Source organism: Ursus americanus, chromosome 21 (genome assembly GCF_024610735.1).
Source record: "Ursus americanus isolate L20-20 chromosome 21, mUrsAme1.1.p, whole genome shotgun sequence".
NCBI lineage: Eukaryota > Metazoa > Chordata > Mammalia > Carnivora > Ursidae > Ursus > Ursus americanus.
The window spans coordinates 53,372,994-53,398,243 of NC_142147.1; the positions used below are offsets into that span (position 1 = coordinate 53,372,994).

At 40.6% G+C, this 25,250-nt stretch overlaps 2 protein-coding genes across 2 annotated transcripts; both read right to left on the reverse strand.

The window, feature by feature from the left end:
* Positions 1–879: 879 nt before the first annotated feature.
* LOC123778004 (uncharacterized) lies at positions 880–15,554 on the reverse strand. The gene is made up of 6 exons (XM_045775142.2): positions 14,535–15,554; positions 13,552–13,666; positions 7,582–7,707; positions 4,701–4,827; positions 4,335–4,424; positions 880–3,648 (listed from the first exon to the last, which is right to left on the reverse strand). The coding sequence occupies exons 3-6, from the start codon at positions 7,603–7,605 to the stop codon at positions 1,808–1,810; spliced, it is 2,082 nt and encodes a 693-aa protein (XP_045631098.1). The 5' UTR covers positions 7,606–7,707; positions 13,552–13,666; positions 14,535–15,554; the 3' UTR covers positions 880–1,807.
* A 2,840-nt stretch (positions 15,555–18,394) lies between these two features.
* LOC123778053 (uncharacterized) lies at positions 18,395–24,639 on the reverse strand. The gene is made up of 2 exons (XM_087871181.1): positions 24,547–24,639; positions 18,395–22,160 (listed from the first exon to the last, which is right to left on the reverse strand). The coding sequence occupies exons 1-2, from the start codon at positions 24,617–24,619 to the stop codon at positions 20,533–20,535; spliced, it is 1,701 nt and encodes a 566-aa protein (XP_087727307.1). The 5' UTR covers positions 24,620–24,639; the 3' UTR covers positions 18,395–20,532.
* Positions 24,640–25,250: the final 611 nt, after the last annotated feature.

Consider the following 25,250-nt stretch of genomic DNA (forward strand, 5'->3'; position numbering starts at 1 on the left):
TTGGAAATGGAGTGTTTGCAGATGGAGTTAGTTTACGATGAAGTCCTGCAGTAGAGTGGGTCTCTCTAGTGACCGGTGGACTTATGAAGTGGCCACGTGATGACACAGAGGCACACAGGAGAAAAGCCTTCATCACAGATTGGAGGTCTGCAGCTGCAAGCGAAGGGATGACAAAAACTGCCCGCAGATCACCAGAAGCTAGGAAGAGGCAAGGAAGGATTTCCCAACAGGTTATAGAGGGAGCACGGCCCAGGTGACACCTTGATTTTATACTAGCCTCCAGACCAGAGACAATAAATTTCTGCTCTGTTGAGCCACTCAGTTTATAGTAGTTTGTAATGGCAGCCCTAGGAAGCTGATAAACTAGGTTTTATGAGAGAAAGCAGTGGGAAGCACATCTTACCATAGGTCTAAGCCACATTCCCCCTTTGAGCAATATCACCACCAAAGATTTTCATTTCTTTGAAAATGGCAGCTGCTTCCAATTTTTCAGAACTTCAGGGACAGAAGACTTGTGATTATTCATCACTCTCACATCTCAGTATTTTTTAAAGAGATTTTTAAGTAATCTCTACACCTAATGTGGGGCTCACACTCACAACCCCAAGATCAAGAGTCACATGCTCGGGGCACCTGGGTGGCTCAGTTGGTTAAGCATCTGGCTTCAGCTCAGGTTATGATCCAGGAGTCCTGGGATCAAGCCCCACATCAGGCTCCCTGCTCAGTGGGGAGCCTGCCTCTCCCTCTTCTCTGTCCCTCCCCCCTGCTCATGCTCTGTCAAGTAAATAAAATCTTTAAAACAAAAAAAAAAGTCACATGTTCCACTGACTGAGCCAGCCAGTCACCCCAAATCTCACTATTTTTAACGGATTTATTTTTACTGAGTGACAACCAGAAGACAATTTGTTTAAAAAAATTTATTATTCCAAAGGGCTAAAACTATTATCAGATCCACTTATGTACACCAGTAAAGAGTTTTTTTAAAAGTCTTAATATTAAGCCTAATGACTTCCCCTGCAATTTATAGGATATTAAAAAATTTACAATGTTGGTGTTTCTTGATGGATACTGCATATTACAAACAATTCTGTGGTATACAACTTTCCTTCATGACCTTGTGAAACCCAAAAATTACTATATACATGGACTACAAAAATAGACAGAAAGCAAATACATTCATCTTGGACCATTCTTCACTTCCTGTTTTGACTACCCAATATATTCAAACGTGAAACAAAGTGTCCTTTGGCATACTGAAGTTATTTGCTCTTCCTGACTACTTCATGTTATGTTTTCTATAAATAAATGGCAATGTGACAAGAGGAACGAAATTTTTGTTATAAAGTTTATACGTAAGCAACCTTTCCCAGCATCATCATACCACACTAATTCTCCTTAATAAGTGTTACCTGATGCACATTAACTTTCGACTCCATGCCAGAGGCATTCCTCATCGCAAGTCTTCAGTCATCTATTTTCTTTGGTATGAAAGCTCATTTGTTTGGAAGGCATTCCAGGATTCACAACATTTGTGAGGTCTTTTTTTTCCCCCACGGTGAAAACTATTAGATGACCATCAAAAACATCTGTTGCACTCAGCCTTCATTTCTGTGTGATGTATAATTGGATTTTCCATGTCAAGAAAAGATTTTTGACTTTTCACCTCTTTCATATGCCTTTCCCTAATGAAATGAGGCTACACTGGTAGTAGATAATTTTCTTATATTCACTGCATTTAAAAGATCTCTCTCCTGCATAAATTCTCTGAAACTGACACTGACCAAAAGTATCCTAACTTTCACAGCATTCATAGGGTGTGTCTTGTGTGATTTCTCTTGTATTCAGTGAGATCTGACATCTCACTGAAGTCTGTCCAGTGCTCACTGGGCTCCTGAGATTTCTTTCCAGCATGAATTTCCTCATGTGAAGTGAGAAAGAACTTGACAGAGAACGTTTTCCCACACTCATTACACTGATAAGGTTTCTGTCCTGCGTGACTTCTCTGATGGACACTGAGGTATGATTTCTCAAAAAAGGCTTTTCCACACTGAGTGCACTGATACGGTTTCTCTCCTGTGTGGCGTCTCTGATGTCTAATGAGCTGGGACTTCTGGTTGAAGATCTGACCACATGGAACACATCCATAGGGTTTCTCTCCGGTATGACACCGTTGATGGATAATAAGGTGGCTTTTTTGGCGGAAAGCTTTTCCACATTCATTGCACCCATGAGGTTTCTCTCCTGTATGAATCAGCTGATGTCTGCTGAGCATTGCCATACTGCTAAAGGCTTTTTGGCATTCAAGACACACAAAGGGTTTCTCTCCTGTATGTGTTCTCTGATGGACAATGAGCATTGCCTTCCGTATGAAAGCTTTTCCACATTCACTGCATTCATAGGGTTTCTCTCCCGTATGAGTTCGCTGATGGACAATGAGATGTGACTTGTCTATAAAAGCTTTTCCACAGTCACTGCATTCATAAGGCTTCTCTCCTGTATGAATTCTCTGATGTGTTATGAGGGATGACTTTTTATTAAAGGCTTTCCCACATTCCTTGCACTCATAAGGTTTCTCTCCTGTGTGAGTTCTTCGATGAACAATAAGCTGTGAATTGTCTATAAAAGCTTTTCCACATTCGCTGCATTCATAAGGCTTCTCTCCCGTATGGATTCTCTGATGTGTTATGAAGTGTGACTTTTTATTGAAGGCTTTCCCACATTCCTTGCATTCATAAGCTTTTCTTCCTGTATGATTCCTCTGATGTACAATAAGCTGTGACGTGTGTACAAAAGCTTTTCCGCACTCACTGCATTCATAAGGTTTCTCTCCTCTATGAATTCTCTGATGTACCAAGAGATGTGAGTTTTTATTGAAGGCTTTCCCGCATTCCTTGCATTCATACGATTTTTCTCCTGTGTGAGTTCGCTGGTGAACAGCAAGCTGAGACTTACTACAGAAGGTCTTCTCACATTCTCTACATCCATAGGGTCTGTCTCCTGTATGAGTTCTTTGATGGATAATCAGGTTTGACTTCTGCATAAAACCTTTCCCGCAATCACTACACTCAAAAGGTTTCTCTCCGGTATGTGTTCTATAATGCAATCTGAGCTTTGTCTTCTCCCTGTAAGCTTTTCCACACTCTTTGCATTCATAGGGTTTCTCTCCTGTATGAGTCCTGTGGTGGAGAATGAGATGATACTTTGTTCTGAAAGATTTTGGACACTCGATACATCCATACGGTTTCTCTCCTGTGTGAGTTCTCTGGTGTAGAGTGAGATGACATTTTGTACTGAAAGCTTTCTGACATTCAGGGCATCTGTACGGCTTCTCTCCTGTATGAGTTCTCTGGTGTATTATGAGCTTTGACTTATATCTGAAGGATTTTGGACACTCACTACATTCATAAGGTTTCCCTTCTGTATGAATTCTGTGATGTCTTTTAAGATTTTTCACCAGGCTGAAAGTCTTCACACAGAAATTATGTTCACTGTACTGGCCCTGAGTATGGCAGGTTTCATGGAGAGTATGGAAAAACGGTTTCCCATGGCTGTTTGGTTCATCAGAATTCATTTCTGCATAGTTTTTACTCTGGAATTTTGAATCTGACTTTAGTTTTATTCCTCTTGAGAAACATTGAAGGGGTCTTTCTACAAAAGGAACAAAGTTTTTGCTCAGAGAAAATATTTTTCCCAATGCCTCATTTTCACTATTTCCCTCCACAGATTCATCCTTCTCAATATTTTCCTGATACCAACCCTAAACTTGCCACAGTACTTCTAGGGGGAAAAAAATCGGTGATTCCTACCATTATGAAATGGGGGGGGATGGAATCTCAAGTCAATATCCAAAGAGAATGGAGAAACTGATACAGCAGGTGCACAATGTAAGTCAGAGATATGCAATAAAAGAAAGAGACAATAAGTAATGAACTGAAGACATGGTATCCTCAAACTTTGGAGGGAATCTATGAATATCTAAAAGCGTAACAGAAGAGCTATGCAAATATGGATATGATGTGGTGAAGGCAGGGTGTGTCTAACAAGCTGCAAAAGAAGAACTAAGCCAAAAAGGAAAGACCAAATGAAATAGGCCAAGATTTGACCCAGAGTAGATAAAAGGAGGCACATCTTCTGCTAGGTGGCTAGCAAATGAGTCATACATGGTGACAGAAGGAAACACCATTCACACTGATGACCTCTTTTCACTTGCTCTAAGTCACCTCTTAAGATTCAGACACTATGAGAAAAAAATGTTAAAATAACAAGGCTCCCAACACACCAATGATCAACTGTCACTTGGCTTCCACCAACTCCCACTGCCCTAGTGTACTCACCAGGACTACGCTGACTTGGGAATTCTCTCTCTACCATTCTTTGTTCTTTCTCCAAGTGGACCGTTGCTTCTGGCCTGGTGGCTTGATAACCTGTCAAGAGGTAATCCTAGAGAACTGAGCAGTATTAGGGCCTATGATGAAAAATTTAGTTTCAGGGAATAGACAGTACATCTAGCAAAACAGAAACTTTTCATTCAGAAAATGAAAGTAAGTACCGTCACTATTTGATCATAAAGAAAACAAGTTCTACCACCTACACAATTCCAAAATCACTAAGGATATCAGAGTACCCATAAATTCTATCAATGGGGGAAAAAAGGGCAATTAATGGGCTCATGGTGAGATATTTAGGGAAGTGGTCTTTACCCAATGACATTAGGTTGCTATAATTTTCCAACATCACCTCCCGGTAGAGGTTCCTCTGAACAGTGTCTAGTAGCTGCCATTCTTCCCAGGTGAAATCCACAGCCACATCACTGAATGACAACAAGCCCTGTAATAACATAATCCTTTTTAATCTGCAGTTAATATAATGGAATAAAATATAGAAGATATATAGGATATTATTCTGATTATTTTTACTATAGAAATTTGTAAACAAGTATTTCTCTATACCTAGTTTTGATTTATACTTTGCACGATAATAAATCTGTTAAAACTATCCTTTCTGCATTCTTTTATTTGTTTTTTTTTTTTTTTTTTAAGATTTTATTTATTTGTCAGAGAGAGAAAGAGAGAGAGCTAAGCAGGGGAAGCGGCAGGCAGAGCAGGTAGAACAGGCAGAGGGAGAAGCAGGCTCCCCGCTAAGCAGGGAGCCCAATGTGGGACCTGATCCCAGGACCCAGGATCATGACCTGAGCCAAAGGCAGTGGCTTAACCGACTGAGCCATCCAGGGGTCCCTTAAGATTTATTTATTTGAGAGAGAGCGAATTGGGGGAGGGGAGAGGGAGAGAGAGAATCTCAAGCAGACTCCCCTCTGAGCAGAGTGCCCAATGCGGGGCTTGATCTCACAACCCTGAGATCGTGACCTGAGCTGAACTCAAGAACTGGATGCTTAACTGAGCCACCTAGGCACGCCTCCTTTCTGCATTCTTCATTCACTTCTTCACTCATTAATTCACCCAATGTAAAATGTTGTTAAAACTTTACCCAAAAACCATCTGCAACCCACCTTAGAAGTATTTAATGTTTTTTGTTTTTTTTGTGGGGTTTTTAAAGATTTTATGTATTTATTTATCTGAGAGAGAGAGCACGAGCTGTGGGAGGGGCAGGGGGGAGGGAGAAGCAGACTCCCCGCCGAACAGGAAGCCTGACGCAGGGCTCTATTCCAGGACCCTGAAATCATGACCTGAGCCAAAGTCAGGCACTTAACTGACTGAGCCACCCAGGTGCCCCAGGAGCATTTAATGTTACCTACTATACACTGCAGTAAAAAAGGAAATAAAGCACAGTACTGACCAGGTAGCTTCTGATCTTGCAGAGTGGCAAGTACACTCCTTTACAGAGTTCATACATGGCAAGACATTAACAAGGGTTACAACAGAAGTATACTCAAGTTAAAATATGGGCGCAAGTAGGTGAGGAACTAATAGCTCTGAAGAAGAGGTCAAGCTGGACGAGGTACAGCATGTTTAGTGGTATGTTCCGTGGTACGAGCTGGAAGACATGGGAGCTGTGGGTCTTCCAGAGAAAGCATGTGTTAAAAGTGTTAAATACTGGGGCGCCTGGGTGGCTCAGTCGTTAAGCGTCTGCCTTCGGCTCAGGGCGTGATCCCGGCGTTCCGGGCTCGAGCCCCACATCAGGCTCTTCCGCTATGAGCCTGCTTCTCCCTCTCCCACTCCCCCTGCTTGTGTTCCCTCTCTCGCTGGCTGTCTCTATCTCTGTCGAATAAATAAATAAAATCTTTAAAAAAAAAAAAAAAGTGTTAAATACCATGCTGGGTTCAAAGGACTGCAAAAAGTTCAATGAAACAGAAGAGACCAAAGAGAACAGATGCCCAGGGTACAGGCAGCAACAGACCTTGGAGGAATTGCACAAATTTCCTGCAGACACTTGGTAGACACTGCAGTGCTTTTCATATACAAAAGTATGTTATGATCAGAACTGCCTTTTAGGGGGCACCTGGGTGGCTCAGTCGTTGGGCGTCTGCCTTCGGCTCAGGTCATGACCCCAGCGTCCTGGGATCAAACCCCACGTCGGGCTCCCTGCTCCGCTGCGAGCCTGCTTCTTCCTCTCCCACTCCCCCTGCTTGTGTTCCCTCTCTTGCTGGCTGGCTCTCTCTCTCTCTGTCAAATAAATAAATAAAATCTTTAAAAAAGAAAAAAAACCTGCCTTTTAGAAATTGTGCTATGTATTAAATCATGATACTCAAAAAAGCAAAAACAGAGCTCTTACTATGCGCTATATATTGTTGTAAACACTTTACATATGTTGACGCAACGATCTACACAATAACCCTTAGGTAGAAGTTACTCTTGTCTTTGGATAAGAGATTTTTAAAGTTTTCTACCTATGCCTTTTATATCTCCCACATTTCCTTAGAAAATGACCATTCACTGGGTCCACACTCTGGAGAAAAACAGAAGAGGAAGACCCATTAAAGACAGTTCTTCACATTTAATCTCTGGGAAATGGTTACTCAAAGTTCATGTGCTTCCTGCTTATATACACAGTAAATCTTATAACATGTTTTTATTCTCCTGTGATGGTTTCCAGTATTACCACAGAAATGTCTGCAACTCAGCTCTGGATCCTGCCACTTGTGTGGCAATGTTCCAGTTGTTAGCACCTTGCAACATGTGACATACAGATAAGATAGAACTCCCTCCCTGAGTGGCTACTCCAGATCATTATTCTGTCTCCCAGTCTAAGCACATCTCTCCCAGCTGCAATAGATCTATATACATCATTCACTTCGATTGTGTAATTTTTTAAACTGTTAACTATAGTTGTCACGCAATGTTACATTAGTTTCAGGTTTACAATATAGTGATTCAACAAGTCTGTAGTTATGCCATGCTCACCACAAGTGTAGCTACCATCTGTCACAGAGACACTATTACAATATCATTGATTATATTTCCTGTACCTTTTATTCCCATGATTTATTCATTCCATAATTGAAAGCCTATCTTCCCTTCCCCTTCACTCATTTCGCCCATCCCTCCCACCCCCTTACCAACTCTGGCAACCATCAGATTGTATATTTTTATAAACTTCTAGAAATCTAGGAAATAAACAGCTCACCTGGGACTTGGTCATTTTCAGCATTCAGGTGTCTCATCAAGGGTATCCTCAGCAAGGATGAATTTCTAGACTTGAGATCTACTTTTTTTCCTTTATAGGAAGTGCTTCATTCTCGGAAGCCAGCATCTGTGGATTCAAGGAAAGATCTGTTTGCGTGGAAATAATAATAAAAGCAGGTTCCTATACATGCAAGGAACTGTTTTAAGCATCTTCTTTTCTCACTTAACCCTCACAATCCAAGGGGGTAGACTATAATCATTCCATTTTAGAGAAAATGAAGAAAGGAAAGGTCAGGCACCTAGCTAAAAGCCACACAGTAACTGGTGTACCAAGGATTAAAACATAAACCCTCAGAATTGATAGAACCTCTGATTGCAGGGAAAATTACCAAATTATGAATGACCCTTTCATCTTAACAACTTGAAAAAGGGGGGGGAGGAACATGTCTAAAACAATTATTTTCTCACACAGAAGTCAGAGATGAAGGGAAACAAGGTGAGAAACCCTTGTGTGCCGCAGCTCACTGCCTGGAGACTTTCTAGGCCACAGCACAGGGAGAAGGAACCCCAAGAGTCTAGCAGTGTTGCTGAGTTAATGATACAGAATTCAAAGTCTGAGGAAGCAAAGATGACTAACACTTGCCAGGCAGTCTACCAGAGAAGAGAGGGAAAACACACTCTATAGAGGCGGAGGGTTCCTCTGAGTCGCTGGCTTAGCACTAATGAACTGGGAGGAAACTGCCAAGGCCACTGGAAAGGAGCAGGTGGAACGATTTCTGGCGCTCACATGAGATCAGGAATAGTTAGTGTTCCCACCAGCCTGAGTGGAAAGACCTTCTACTATGCCTGGTCTCACACTATGCAGAGGTCTCAGGAGAATATTACCTCAGAAATGGGGACAAAACAATCCCAGACAAAAGACTCTTGGCACCACCTAATAAAGCTTAAAAGAAAGCCTCCAAAGAATCAAACGGTTTCAAAGTAACTTGATTACCTCCCAGAACCAACCTCAAAAGTAGTTAAAGGAATAAAAGAAAATCCTTCAAACAACAATGTGAAACTTACAATATATGACATCCAATCAAAAATTACCAGACATGCGCAGAAGCAAGGAAACATGACCCATAGCTGGGGGAAAAAATCAAGCAAGAGAAACAGACAAAAATGGCCAAAGGGAGAGACCTGGTAGACCAGTACACCAAAAACGCTATTATATATACTCCATATATTCAACAAGTTAGAGATAAGCATGAGCATGATAAAAAATAATAAAATGTTTAACAAATGCTGTTGAAACAATAGGATATTCCTGTTTACCCCATACCAAAATTAACTCAATATATTATAGATTTAAGAATTGAAATTGTTAGGGTACCTGGTGGGCTCAGTTGGTAGAGCACGTGATTGTTGATCTTAGGATTGTGAGTTCAAGCCCCACGTTGGGCGTAGAGATTACTTAAAAAAAGAAACAGTGAAACTTCTAGAAGAAAGCACAGGAAAACTTTAAGTGACCTTGGATTAGGCAAAGATTTCTTGAACAGGGCACAGAACGCATATAAAAGAAAAAAACTGATAAATTAGACATCCTCAGTACCAAAAATTTTGATATTCTAAAGGCACTTGAAAAATGAAGGATCAAGCTACGGGCTAGAGTAAAATATTAACAAAATGCATACCTGACTAAAAGACTTCTAACTAAAAAATAAAAAGAACTTTTCCAACTTCACGAAAAAGACAATCTAGTAAAAAAGAAAAAAGATTTCAACAGTCATGTTCCCCCCCCAATCAAAAGTAGAGAGATGGCTAATGAACACACAAAAAGCTGCTTTAGGTTACACAACAAAAGCAAATTAAAACCTAAATAAAATGTTGCTACAAACCTGTTAGAATGGCGGTAAATTAATTAATTATTTATTTATTTATCAATCAGCTCTAGGCCCAACTTGGGGCTCAAACTCACAAGCCTGAGATCAAGAGTCATGTGCTCCACCATAAAACACTGAAAATACTAAGTACTGACTAGGATGTGAAGAAAAAGAACTCTCCTGCACCGCTGGCAGAAATACAAGGAGGTACAGCCACTCTGACTTGTACACGAATGCATATCACAGCTTTATTCAGAATATCCAAAACTGACCTCCCAAATCCAAAAAATCCATCAACCGGGGAATGAACATGCTGCGGCGTATCTGTGCCACCAATTATTACTCAAAAGCGGAGAGGAATAAACTAACGATAAATGGAAAATCATGGATGAAGATGAAAAGCATTATTTTAAGCGAAAAGAAGCCAAACACCAGCGACTGACAGAGTAGGCAGTTAGCTAGATATGAGGGGGAAACAAGTGATTTCTGACTGTAAAAGGGCGGAGGCCAAGCTCGAAACACCTGGGAAAGACCCCAGGGGATATGCCTGCGTTCTTCCCCGTGACCACTGCCCTAGAGTAACCTAGAGCTTTATTATAATACATTTCCATTATGATTTTAACTCCCCCTACCCGCCCCAAATGGCTGCCATGACAGTTCTGACAAGGACCATATAAAGGCCAAAAATTCCCCCAGTAGGTGGAGTCCATTAGATGACTGGCGGCAACCTCAGTCAGAAACCGCCCTAGCTATGACCCATAACCTAGCCAAACACAAAAGGGAAAAACAACCCCGACTCAGGGCACAGCTGCCACCTCTGGGCCTGCTCACTCTCCCATCTCAGGAATTTACTTTTGCTTAAACTGCTATTAAACCTTTGCCTGCTTAAAAGTTTGGCTCTGAATTCTTTCTTGGCGGAACTCAAAAACAGAGGCCAGGGAATGGGACTCGCATTGACACAACTACTTACTGTATAACTCAGGTTTTATGAGGTATTAGAATACATATAACTGTAGAAAGCACATAAATGATCACAAGGGAACAAAGGATGGGATCGTCTCAAATGGAAAGGGGAACCAAGAAACTGTTGGGGTTGAGGCAAGTAGAGGTTACACATTGGTATACCTTTGAGAAACCCATCAAATTTGCACATGAAGAACTGGTAAGAGTTACTGTAGGTAAATTATACCTTCAATTAAGCTAACATTGCCTACAAAATGCAAAACAAATACAGGCTGTCTGCCTCTGAAAACAAAGTGTGTGTCCTTAAACTCTGCAATGGAATCTCAAATACGTATCTCTTGATGAGACTTCATCTTCACACAAAATCCCAGCTGGATCTCTTACATAAACAGTGCTGTTAAAGGATTAATTCTGGCTATGAAAAAATTAATTTAACACCGAGTAATCTAGTGATGCCAGGACACCCTAGAAATATATTAACACAGTTTAATATTCTCAATATCACACTGCTGAGAACTCTGAAGGAAAATGCGACTCTGTGTCTTAGGCTACAGGGCAACTGAAGAAAACAGTACTGGATTTCAAGGACAATGTGAGAAAGACATTTACAGGCCAACTGCATATATTAACTTAGCTATAAAAAGCCTAAATAAAATACTAAGAAACCATATCCATTGATATATAGGAAGAATACTAAGAAAACCAAATACTGGAAGAATCATACTATGCACCGTTGACTTTATTCCAGGAATGCAAGGGTAGTGTAATAAGAACCATTTAATTATCTCAACAGATGAAGAAAAGACATGTAAGGAAAAACCGTACCCACCGACAATTCAAAGATTTATTTATTTGAGAGGGGCGGGGGAGAGGAAGAGGAGGAGACAGTCCTTGAACAGAATTCCTGCTGAGTACAGAGTCCAATATGGGGCTCAATCCCAGGACCCTGAGATCATGACCTGAGCCAAAATCAAAAGTCTACAGCTCAACTGACTGAGCCACCCAGGTGCCCCACCACTGACAATTAAAAATACATATATTACTAAACTAGAAACAGACAAGGAAGAGTATCTGAAAATAATCCACAGCATTTCTTTAAACTTAGGGACAGGGATAACCTCTCTCTGAGGTCAAAAATGTACCACAGATTAAAAACCTAAGCAATAAAATGGGAAAAATAAATTGAAGGAATGAAGATTGGAAAAGAAACAAAACTGTCATTATGCAACTGTTTTAATATCAACATAAACATTAATTGCAATTTCATATTCAAACAAACAATAAGATTTAAAAGGGGGAGAAAAAACAGTAATTTACAAGGTACCTGGGGGGGAAACTGTGCAAGACAGAAGTTTTATTATAGCAAAAGGAGGGGCACCTGGGTTGCTCAGTGGGTTAAGTGTCCGACTCTTTTTTTTATTTATTTATTTATTTATTTATTTATTTGACAGAGATAGAGACAGCCAGCGAGAGAGGGAACACAAGCAGGGGGAGTGGGAGAGGAAGAAGCAGGCTCCTACCGGAGGAGCCTGATGTGGGGCTCGATCCCATAGCGCCGGGATCACGCCCTGAGCCGAAGGCAGACACTTAACCGCTATGCCACCCAGGCGCCCCAAGTGTCCGACTCTTGATTTTGGCTCAGGTCATCATCTCAGGGTCATAAGAAAGAACCCCCAGTTGGGCTTCATGATCAGCGGGGAGTCTGTTTCTCCCTCTCCTTCTCCCTCTGACCCTCCCCCAACTCATGCACTCGCTCTCGAATGAATAAATAAAATCTTTTTAAAAATAAATAATTAAAAAAATATATTATTATAGCAAAAGAATACATCATAACCAGTCAAATGGAGAGAGACAATAGGGTAAGTGAGGTTTGGGATCCTCCCAAACCAGAAGCTTCCATTGTCCTATACCTCTGGAGTCAGGACACAATACCCATCCAGCATATCTACAAGTGACAATATCTAGGGTACTGCCAACCACAGCAGCTCACCTGAGCTTCAGTGTCTATAGCTTTTATTAGAATTTCATTAAGTAAACACGACTGATCTAATCACTGGTCATGTGACTCAACCTCCAGCACCCTTACTATCTCGGAGGTTGGGCCTGTATCACCAGGCTCAAAGGCCCAACCCTCTAATCACATGGCTGGTCTTTCTGGCATAAAGAACCCCATCCTGAGTCACCTCACTGGCATAACCATCTACAGACCCACCATGAATAACAAAGACACTCCTGTCACTCAGGACATTCCAACAATTTAAAGGCTATTTCCCAGGAATACAACTACATTGTATTTATGCAATGAAATTCATATTAATGAACCAAGCCTACATGCACAATGGATGAATCACAGACTTGAACTGAATCAAGACAAGCAAGCCTCAGAAGACCACATTATAATATCCTCATTATAAAACTTACAAACTCGAAAAACTAAAGAGTGTACTCCTACTACCGTTAAGAATATATCCATATACATGTAATAAAATTATACAAGCCCAGGGAATAATACATACTAATTTGTGAATAGTAGTTTCAAAGTTCGGGAGAGTTAGAAGGAGAGAGGCCAGGAAGATGGAACAAGGATGGAGACTTTTCCATTTTCAAATAATCAAATATGACCTTTATTAAATAAAACTATAAAGAAAAGCTGAGGCTAATCACTTTTCTCTAAATCGGACTATCATATTAGAAAAGAATGAAAGGATGATTTACCCACTGCCACTAAAGATGTAGAAAAACCTGGCACACTGTGTGGAAGCATAAGATAATGAAACATTATCGGGGCGTTTGGTTAAACTAAACCAGAAGCCTTTGAAAAACGCATTCGATCCAGCCTACTTTTACCCATTAAAAAAGGAAAAATTTCCATAAAATATAATTCAGTTTAAAAATACATTTCAAACCATTACAGATTAAGGTGATTTTTATCTGCTTTTATTGATGATAAGTATATAATTATATTGTGATAAACTGAAGAGAACTCCATTTAATATGAAACATAAATACAGAGTTAGAAAATATATACATATGTAAATGTTTATATATATAATTTAAAAAGTTAACAGAATCGTTTGAAATGTGAAAACTCCCATTATGAAAGCATACATTTAAATAATAGCTACCTTTTGTCAAGTACCTACCTGTTATGGACTTAATATTTATGTCCTCCAGGGGTGCCTGGCTGGCTCAGTCGGTAGAAGATGTGACTCTTGATCTGAGTTGTGAGTTCAAGCCCCACCTTGGGCGTGGAACCTACTTAAAAAAAAAAAAAAAAAACGTAGCCCCCAAACTCACGTGTATTTGGGAATAAGGCCTTTGGGAGGTAATTAGGTTAGATGGAAGTCATGAAGTTAGGGCCCTCAAAAGTACCTGTGAGATAGATATCAATGTGTTTGAATAGGAAAACAGAATTAAAAGAGTTTAGCACCATACGACAAATCACACAAACATGTAGCAAAACGGACATAAAAAGCTAGGGCTAGCTTTGCGCAATGGCAGCAGGGTTTATCCGAGGAGCGATTATTGCTAGCTGAAAAAGCTAGGACTGACACGATTTCATGCGCGTGCAAACGCACGTGTACACTGGCTGATACGCACGCACACATTCTAAGAGTTTATGGCGCGGGTTTTAACAACTCGTGGATCTATTCATGGCGGGTGAATCATTCCTGCTATTCTTTCGACTTTTCTGTATGCTTCAATTCAGCATAAAAAGCTGGGAAATATAACACCCCAATATACACACCCAAATGTCTCCCTGCGGCTCCTCGCGTTCCAAGCCCACCCACCTCTCCCACGAACACCCTGCACTTCGCTCTCGCACCCATGCACAGCCCCCACACACCTATTTTCACAGGGATCACGGGCCCCTCGGATGCTCAAACTTGGACCATAGGAACCTCAGATGACCCCCAATCCTTTCCTCACCGACCAGACCCCGATGGGCCCCTCGGTCAGTGGTTCTCCCAACGCCTCTAACTACGGCCTGGGGCGCGACCCGGAGCCCACCTGCCGCTGTCAGTAGGAATAGTCTTTCGTTCTAAATACCATTGCCAGCCCAAGCTTCCGCCAATGCCGCTGACAACCCCGAAGCCAACTGAAACAGCCCCCCACGAGTACCCACCACGAACCGCATCTCAAGTCGCAGAATTCCCACAGCGCGGGACCCTGAAAGCGGCCAGTAGAAACCTCACTAACCTCGACCGCGAAACTGTGACCTTACGCCGTGGGAACCCAAGCTTCGGTACGCCACTTCCGCTTCCGCTCATCTGGTCTGCGGGCCCGTGTCTCGGCATCCGTGGCACTCTGGAGTGAACGATCAGCCCACAAACCCTCATTCTGGCCCTGGTTAGAATTTTATCGCTGCGCAACATCGCCGCACCGATTTCGCTGCGTTGCCGGGGTAGCGGCCGTTGTGGACCGTGCGCCGCCATCTTGGATCGTGCGCCGTACGGAGAGCGAGATGGCCACCGTAAGCGACCGGAGCTGGTCGGCCTGACCAGAAAGGTGCAAATACAACCCATCCTCTCCCTTCCTTTCAAGACTTATCATCATCTCCAGTTCTTCCACTTCGGCAGCGGGTGTCAGCGCCATCGCGCATGCTTAGTAGGACTTAATCGCTCTCGCCTAGTCTTCGACCTGAGCGGAGCGCTAAGCCAATCACAGACCAGGCCTGAGCCGGAAATGGTTGCTCCCGCTCGGTCTCCTCGCCGTTTGGAAGCCGCTCGGAGGGCGCAGCCATATTGGGAAGCTCTGGATCCGTACAGCGAAGAGCTGACCTCGGGGCAGGGATCTGGGGGCGGCGAGGACCCTGGCTGCACATTTGAGAAAACGGGGATTAGGAGACTAGAAGTGGATCTGAAGGGGCAGAGGCGGCATGAGGATGTGTGCTTCGCGACCGGAAACGGTTGTGGACCAGACACTGGCAACCGCGATCCGCGCCAAAAGAATACTACTTGTATCTCGTCTCAAGATAAACTGGGTACAATAAAGAAGGATCCTCTGTATCCTCGTTACTCACAGCCCGCCCAGTCATTTGTTTTCGTGAATACTGTGTAATGATCCCAGCTGCATTATTTAGTGGATTTCCCCACTTCTAGGTGGAACCATCTCTATCCTAAGTCAGGTGTCCCTATCTGCGTGGCTCTGATTTTGGACGTTCTATTCCATTGTTTTCGCGTTTATCCCTGCGCCAGCACTTCTGTTTTAGCTATGGGAGCTTTCTAAGTCACAATCTGATAAAGCAAGGCCTCCTGCCATATTTTTTTTTCCTACACGCCTTTGTTCTTTAGGCCCTTTATATTTTCAAATAAAATTTTAACTCACCTTGTCAACTTCCACACACACAAAAAAAGTGTTCAGGATTTGTTTTGTTACTGCATTGAATCTATAAATCCTTTGAGTAAGTGACATCTCTACAATAATTAAGTCTTAAAATCCATGAACACTGTGTATCACTCCACTTAGTTAAATCTTTTTTTTTTTTTTTAAAGATTTTATTTATTTGACAAAGAGACAGCGAGAGAGGGAACACAAGCAGGGGGAGTGGGAGAGGAAGAAGCAGGCTCCCAGCCGAGGAGCCTGATGTGGGATTCGATCCCAGAACGCCGGGATCACGCCCTGAGCCGAAGGCAGACGCTTAAGGACTGCGCTACCCAGGCGCCCCCACTTAGTTAAATCTTTAATGTCTGTAAAGTTCTGAATGTTTCTTACAATAGTCTTACATGTTTTTATTAGAGTCGTTTCATGATACCTGACATTTTTAACGCTTTTGTAAACGATATTTTACAATTTCATTGTTTAACTCTGTTGGTAGTAGATAGAAATACAATTGATTTGTATATTGAAATTACACCAAGCAAAACTGATAAGCTGTCTTATTAATTCTAATCGTTTTTGTGACTATTGTGTTGTAAATTTTTAAAACTTCATATTTTCCCACTGCCTCAACATCCCCACAAACAGGCCCAGAGTACACCAATCAGGCGACCAGGTGTATCTCTGTAATAGCGTTCACTCCTGCACAAGTTCCTCCTCCTACCCTTCTGTTGACCTTGTGTCATTCAAACACACCGCTGAAATCTCCTACAGTCTTTTCTTGTGTACTCACCCAACAGGGCCCTTCCAAATAGGGGGTACTTCCTGACCTTCAGTAAGGGCATTTACTCACGGATCCTTGCTCTCACCTCATTTCCTTGGTTGAGACTGATCCCTTGGCACTCTCTCCTGAGCAAACTCCTTGCAGCAAGCAGTGACTCTGTGTCTCAGGACCTGTGAGTATAATAAACTTTTTTTCCTGCACCTCTCCTGTGTCCCCTCTCATTGCTGCACCTGGCTGACAGTTACCTAAAGGAACATAAAGCAGTTATTCTAGATTTTTACAAAAAGTCATATTCTCTTTATTATTTTTTTATTTGACAGAGAGATAGAGCCAGAGAGCATAAGCAGGGGGGAATGGCAGAGGGAGAAGGAGAAGCAGGCTTTCCGCTAAGCAGGGAGCCAGACAAGATGTGGGGCTCAATCCCAAACCCCTGGGATCATGACCTGAGCTGAAGGCAGACGCCCAACCGACTGAGCCACCCAGGTGTCCCCATATTCTCTTTAAATAATGAGTTCCCCCATTCTTTTCCATTTTTAAACCTTTATTTTTCCCTTTTGCAGTGGGTGAGACCTCCAGTCCAATGTTGAAAAGGTGTGATGATGCAGCATTGTCTTCCTGATTTCAAAGTTTGTCCTTTAAGTATGATGTTTATCAAAGATTTTTGTAAACTCCCTTTATCAAATTAAACCTTGCCTATGTGATTAAGTCTCCATAAAAAAAAAAAATCCATAAACAGTGTGCCTAGCTGCCTCAGTCAGTAGTGCATGCATCATTGCCTTAAGGGTTCAGGGACACTTGGCTGTTTTGGAAGAGTTTTGAGGTCCTTACAGCAAAGAAAATATTCCCTGGGCAAGGAAAAGGGGATCCAGCAAAAGGCGCCCCAAGGATGTCTCTAGCAAAGGAAAAAATCTAGAGAAGTGAAATTGACTCAAGAAAGCACTCCAGGTTTGTCTCCGTGAAGAGATCTAGACCATAGAAAATGAAGGGAGGGATGTTTTCTGGGACAAATAGGGCTTCTGGGACGTTCTATTGCTTGATCTGAGTGGTAGTGGATAGTTGTTCACACATAGCTGTTGCCATTTTATGTTAAACTGACACCTGCGTGTGTGACTGTTTAATATACTTTTCTGTATGGTATATTTTACAATACAAATGTTTTAATAATTGCACATACTCCACTTTACACAGCTGGAAATCAGAATGAATAGCTTTTTAGTTCTATGTCAACGACGACTGCTTATCACTACGTAATACTGCATCCAATTTAATAATCATCCTAGTAAACCCTTAAAAATTCTGATGTCCCAAAATTATTTCTGTCCAACTTTATTTCCATACTTCCATCAAGTATTTCAAAGAAAAAAATGACAAAGCATCAAGATAATATTAACATTTATGCAGTACTGTATTTATTTGATTGCCTTCTATATGAAGCCAAAAGTCTACATGACTAGGTCAATGTCATATAAATCTTTTCATCATCAGTACTTGGGTATGTGTCTGTCATGTTCTAGACATCCATGTACCTTTGCTTGAGTAAGTGAATAACTAGATTCTTTGAAGAAAAGAGAAATTGTTGTGAATGCATCATTAATAATTTGAGATTTTTTGTTCACCATTTAAGAGCAGAATCTTGGTGCTTGGGGATCTTGAAGCAACAATATCAGAGCGCTGAGGGAATCTACCAATTTGCCGTCTGTCTCTATAGATTTATCTATTCCTCACATTTCATATAAATAGGAATATAATATGTGGTCCTTTGTGTCTGGATTCTTTCACTTATCATGTTTTTGAGGCTTATGTTCTAACATTCAACAACACTTCACTTGTATAGGTCATCAATATCCCATTATGTATCAATATCCCATTTTTATTTATTCGACAGAGATAGAGACAGCCAGCGAGAGAGGGATCACAAGCAGGGGGAGTGGGAGAGGAAGAAGCAGGCTCATAGCGGAGGAGCCTGATGTGGGGCTTGATCCCATAACACCGGGATCACGCCCTGAGCCGAAGGCAGACGCTTAACCGCTGTGCCACCCAGGCGCCCCTATTTACATGAGATTTTATTACTTAATATTCTATGTCTATGCTGAGAATTTATTAAACCCTAAAAATTACGTTCCTTCATGTAATTCCAAAAAATAATAAAGTCAAATACATAAAGTCCATGTTATATAGTATACTCCACAATATAAGCCCTACAAACCTTTGTCACTATTCAACTTACTATTTTTTATATATTCAAATGGCACCATATTTGCAGTGAAAATGTCTAATATTTGTAGTAGAATATTCTCTGGAATCCTTTCTAAAACAATTATGTTAGGCCCTTACAAAATAATTTCATTCTATACATACTTTCCAAGTTTAGCTAATTATCCAAATCTAAAATGCCATCAAATATAGAGAAGCCATAACAACTAAATGAGGACATTCCACTGACTGTAACATGCATCACAACTGAAGATAGTCAGGTGTGAAGAAATAAATCCAGAAATACAAAAATAAAATACAATTAATCACTGATGCTTTTCCCACATTCACTGCTCTGTGTAGAGCAAATTCTATTTTTTAAGAGCTTATGATGCTTACTGACATCAAATCCTCCATAGAAAGCATTTTTAGTGACATAATCATAGTATTTCTATAATATATGATTCCTTAGGGATTTTTTAACTTTACTGAACCTAAAAATTGTTCCCTTGTCTGAGAATAGGATCCCTCTGCTATGTGAATTAAAAGCAGTTAAAAAGCTCTGAATTGTACCTTGTTTGAGAAAAGCATCAGCATCCTAGAAACTCTGACTGGAATGCAAGGGCTCTGGGTGAATGCTCTAACCTCTGCTTCTAGACTTCTTCCCAGCCTGCTCCTACCTACAGGTCCTGGACGTGAGCCGCATCCTCCCTCTGCATCCCTGTTGCAGACTAGCTGCCCCCACAGCTCACATCCTTCTATTCTGGCCATTTCTCCTGCCTAATGGGGCTTTGTGCAATTCGGAGTTTTTTTCCCATAAACTGACTTTTTATTTGTATAGCCTTTAGTCAATGGGAGATTTTTGTAATAAGAAACCAAGGACCTCCCTTCAGTCCTGAACAGGTTTTCCCTCTGATTCCAACTCAAAGCTTTATATACCTTTCTAGTTTACAACTCACTAAATGTGTGACTATACTTCACCCCCTTTACTATTCTACATTCTTTAAGTCATATTTTTGCTTTACATCTCAGAAAATGTGAAATGTAATCTGTTCAATAAAATACGAAATTACTGTAAAAGGCTCTGAATTGTAAATAAAGCACCGTAGATAATCACTGCAATTAATGACATTTCTTTCTTGATATGCAGTGAGTTTTGTGGCCAAAGGATTTATCTATTATATGATTTTGCTAGATAATTAGTGGCTTTGACATGTAGATGAAGGCTTTACTACATTTACTACATTAATAGGGGTTTCCTCCTACTTGAGTTTGCTGATGTAAGGAGGATATGCATTAACTGGAAACTGTACCACGGTCATAGCATCTGTAGGATCTCTCTCCTATACAAGATGGTCAAAGAGTTTTGACTTTCTAGAGGATGCTATCATTACCACAACATTCCTGAAATTTTTATGTACATTGAGATGCGATTTTTCTTGGCTTTTCTGCACTCACTGCAACTGCAGGGTCCCTCCCTTGAATGAATACCCTAATGTATAACAAATGTGATTTGAGAAGAATGATTTCCCACTTTCACTGAAACCACAGGTGTTGCCTCCTAAACTCACAGCCTGTGACTTCCAAATGAAATTTTTTTGACAATCATTGAATTTACAATGTTTCTCTCTTTTGGCGAGATCCCTGTGGTATACTGGGAGGAGTCTTCAGATTTAAGGCTTACAACTTTTCATTGCATCCATAAGGTTAATTTCCTACAGAAGTTCCAGAAAGGTCACTATAATCACAGCATTCATGGCATTTCTATTTAATATGAGTTCTCTGAGCAGATAGGACTAATCAAAAACTATTTCTCACATTCCTATAGTCATTGCATAGAGAATTTTCCTCGATGCTGAGTTTGCTGATGATTAATAAGAGCTGACTTCCGAAAGAAGGCTTTTTGACATTCATTGCATCCATAGGGCCTCTCTCCTGTGTGAGTTCTCCGGTGACCAATGAGAGTCGACAAAGTAGCAAACGCCTTCTTACAATCACAGCATTCATATGGTTTCTCTCCTGTATGAATTCTCTGATGTACAGTGAGATAGGATTTAGCCGTGAAGGCTTTATTACATACACCACATTTGAAAGGCTTCTCACCTGTATGGGTTCTCTGATGTATAATGAGAGTTGACTTACAGGACAAAACCTTCCCACATTCACGGCATCCATGAGATTTCACTTGTGCGTGACAATTTTGCAGATGGTTAGTAAGACCTGACTTCTGGATGAAAGCCTGTTGACATTCATTGCATCTGTATGGTCTCTCTCCTGTGTGAATTCGCTGGTGAATCATAAGATGTGCCTTAGTGGAGAAGGCCTTCTCACAATCTGAACATTTGTATGGTTTCTCTCCTGTATGAATTCTCTGATGGACAATAAGATGTGCCTTTGATGTGAAAGCTTTATCACATACACTGCATTTGAAGGGCTTCTCACCTGTATGGGTTCTCTGATGTATAATGAGTGTTGACTTAGAGGACAAAACCTTCCCACATTCACTGCATCCATGAGATTTCCCGAGTGCATGCTGAGTTTTCTTATGATTAGTGAGATCTGACTTCTGGACGAAGGTTTGTTGACATTGACTACATCCATATGGTCTCTCTCCTGTGTGAATTCGCTGATGTATCATGAGCTGAGCCTTTTTTGAGAAAGCTTTCTCACAATCTGAGCATTCATATGGTTTCTCTCCTGTGTGAGTTCTCTGATGCACAGTGAGATGTGTCCGAACCATGAAGGCCTTATCACATACTCTACATCTGAAAGGTCTCTCACCTGAATGAGTTCTCTGATGTAAAGTGAGTTTTGACTTCCAAGGAAAAGCTTTCCCGCATTTACTGCATGCATAGGATTTCCCTTCTCTGTGATGAGTTTTCTGATGATAGATGAGTGCTGACTTTGTAATGAACGCTTTTTGACATGGACTACATCCGTATGGTCTCTCTCCTGTGTGAATTCGCTGATGAATCATGAGCTGAGCCTTTTTCGAGAAGGCTTTCTCACAATCCGAGCATTCATATGGTTTCTGTCCTGTGGGAGTTCTCTGATGTACGGTCAGATGTGTCTGAACCATGAAGGCTTTATCACATACTCTGCATGTGAAAGGTCTCTCTCCTGAATGAGTTCTCTGATGTAAAGTGAGTTTTGACTTCCAAGGAAAAGGTTTCCTGCATTTACTGCATGCATAGGATTTCCTTTCCCTATGATGAGTTTTCTGATGACAGATGAGTGCTGACTTTGTAATGAAGGCTTTTTGACATTGATTGCACCCAAATGGTCTGTCCCCTGTGTGAGTCTGTTGATGAGTAATTAGTTCTAACTTACTGGGAAAGGCTTTCCTACAATCACAGCATTCATGGGATTTCTTTCCTGCATGAATTCTCTGAAGCACAGTCATGACTGGTTCACAAGCATTCACTGCACATTCATTGCATCCATATGGTTTCTTACCTAAAGGATTTGGGTCATAATCAGTGAGCTCTGACTTTTGAGTGAAAGCAAGTGTTCCCACAATAGAATGAGCAAGATAATAAGGAAAGGTCCAGAACAATATTTTTTTCCATTTACTATAAAAAACATTAATGAGACAATCAGTAAACTTTGAGTAAGCTCTGTATATTGGGTAATAGTTCTATATCAATGTCAATATTTGATTTTGATTTTTTTTTCTATTTTGGTTATGTGAAAAATTAACTTGTTTCTAGGAAATACACACTTAAGTATTTAGGGATAAAGAGTTCAGAAAAACAGGATGTGTGTATGTGTGTGAATGGAATAATACGTGGATAGAATGTGATAATGCAAATGTGATAAAATATTACCACCTGGGGAAATCTACAAAAAGAATATGTAAGCAACTTGTGTATAATTTTGGGACTTCTCACTAAGTCTAAACTATTCAGAAATAAACGTTTTCAAAGGTAGAAAAATGTAAAATAAAGGACCTTTATGTAAAGATATGTAGGAGTATTAGTTATAACAGCCTGAATGTGGAAGGGATAATTTGTTGTATGTTCACACAATGGCATCCTGCACAGTACTCTGGTACTCTTGATCTAGTTTACTGGTTACACAGTATACTGACTGTAAAAATTAACTGGGCTATACCCTTATAGCTATATATTTTTGTGTGTATATGTTATACTTCAAAATTTTTTACATAAGAAAGTAAGCAAACATTTAGGCAGGAGTCAGGAAATACTCACGTATAGGAGGATCCTGGAAGGAATTTGGATATTATACTAATAGTAACAGGATGCCATTCAAGGTAATAGTGGGAGAGAGATGATATGTCCCGATTTTCACTTTAAAAATGTCATCGTCTGTGTACATATATCAGTTATCACACTAACAAGGTCTTAAGTATTGTGACATAAATACTATTTTTAGGATTGTGGACTGTGCTTGGGAAAATCAGTAAAGCCCAGCTGTGGCATACAGCATTTTTTTGGTTTATACTGTAGATCTTTCCCTCTTTCCTCCAACTCAGAAGACTGTGCTTTCCATATGATGGTTTAATTATCTTCCATACCCAGATAATTGTCAGACCTGATGTCTTTATGAATCTGCATGTTTCTAAAGTTTGTTTTTGTCTTCATGAATTTTGGGGGGTGAGAGGATGGAAAAACTGACTTCTACTACTTTTTAAAAATAAATAATAAAAAAAGACCAAGAAATCTGGCTATTATGTGAAGAACAGAGAGAAGCAAGAGTAAAGCAGTGAGAGCATTCTCAAGAAAACTATAATAACTTTGGCAAAAGACAATGGATATTGGCGCTTGGGTGAAACAATAGTTACAGAAAGGAGTGGAGGACCTCCAGATACAATAAGGGGAAAGTACAGACTACACTCACTAATGGACTGGATCTGTGGTGTAAGTGAGAAGAGGAACCAAGAGTGACATGACGTTTGAAGTAGTTATTAGATCTTCAAGTGCAGAAATGAAATATCTAGGTGAATGTGTGTGGATAAAAGAAGGTCTGGGCTGGAGACAGAAATTTAGGGCTCATCAGCATATAACTAGTATTCTTAAGGCCATGAAAATGAAACCACACTAGGAACAAATGATAGAAATAGGCAAGGATGAAGCTTCATGCTCTGTGACTCTGGAGACTTTTGAAGATGCCCAGAGAAGGGAGAAAGTCCATTCATCAGGTGCAAACAATGACCAAAGAAAGATGCCAACATAAGTCTTGAACAAGTATCCTGGAGAAGCAGGTTAGAATGAAGAATCCTCGGCTTCTCACTCAAAGATAAGCATAATTAACCTCTCTTACTGATTCTTCTCTAATTCTTCATGCAACAGAAAGCAAACCTTTCCCAAGCTCTAATATATTTAGACACCACCACTGTGGTCAACATTCCCACCTTCCAGCTTGTTTTGATACATTTTCACATGGCCCACAGAAGTCCAAAAACCTGATCCCAGGATAAAAGGCTTCTGTGTTGACTAGAAGAACCGTTATGTCACTTGATCAGGTAAAAGGGGTGAAAACAAGAGCTGTAGAGAAAACAGGAAGGGGCATTGCCAGAGAGGAAGTAGAAGAGAAGAAGGAGGTCTGGAAGCTGCACAGGAAACATTCTACTGAACATGAATCAATCCAAAGCGAGAAAAAGAGGTGCACGTATCCCTTGAAACACCAGGCAAATGAGAGCCTCATTAATGATTTCTGTAATTACCTTGATTTACATTAATGATTCTGTAATTACTGAATATCTGTAATGACCTTTAAAGTTTTAGCCTTGTTAAAACACATTTGGAAGGGATCATCCCCTCCTGGCCAACCATGTTACTTTCAAAGTCTCACATTTTCCTGTTCTCAGTTGCTCACTTACCTGAAAAGTACTGACATTGCATTTCATCTTCTACGCTCCAAGACTCTTCTCCATGCTTGAAATTAAGGATCATATCTGGCTTGGTAGCTGCATAGCCTGTTCATGGGAAATGACAAAGACTTAGACACTTATAATTGGACTTTGTGGGGGATATCTAGGAAAAGCACAAAAGTCTCAGGAATTGACATATTTTCACCTTGAGAGATCAAATATCTATCAAAGGTGAGAGCACATAAGTTCTATCTGGAAACAGAAGACAGACTAAGAATCTATTGCCTATTAACTAAAGTCCAGTATCTTAAAGCTCTTTAGAAGCCAGGGCAACTGAAAATGGAAAGAAAGGCTATTGTCTGTGACACTCTGAATGACACGCAGCAATCATCTTTAACTATTGTCACAGGTTGCTAGAAGTCTCCAACATCATACCCAGATACAGATTCTTCTAAGCAGAACCTAGTAGCTGCGACTCTTCCCAGGTAAAGTTTACAGATAAATCCTCAGCTGATGTTAATCCCTCTAATAACACATTGTTCTTCAATTTGTGGTGATCATTACTGATGTGAAAAAGACCTCTAGATATACATTCTGGTTGTTTTTACCATAACTTACAAAGACTATGTCTTTGTGTAATAGTCATTATTCATTATGGAAAGAAGTAAAATACCATTAAATCTATCTTCCCATATTATCATATATATAGATGT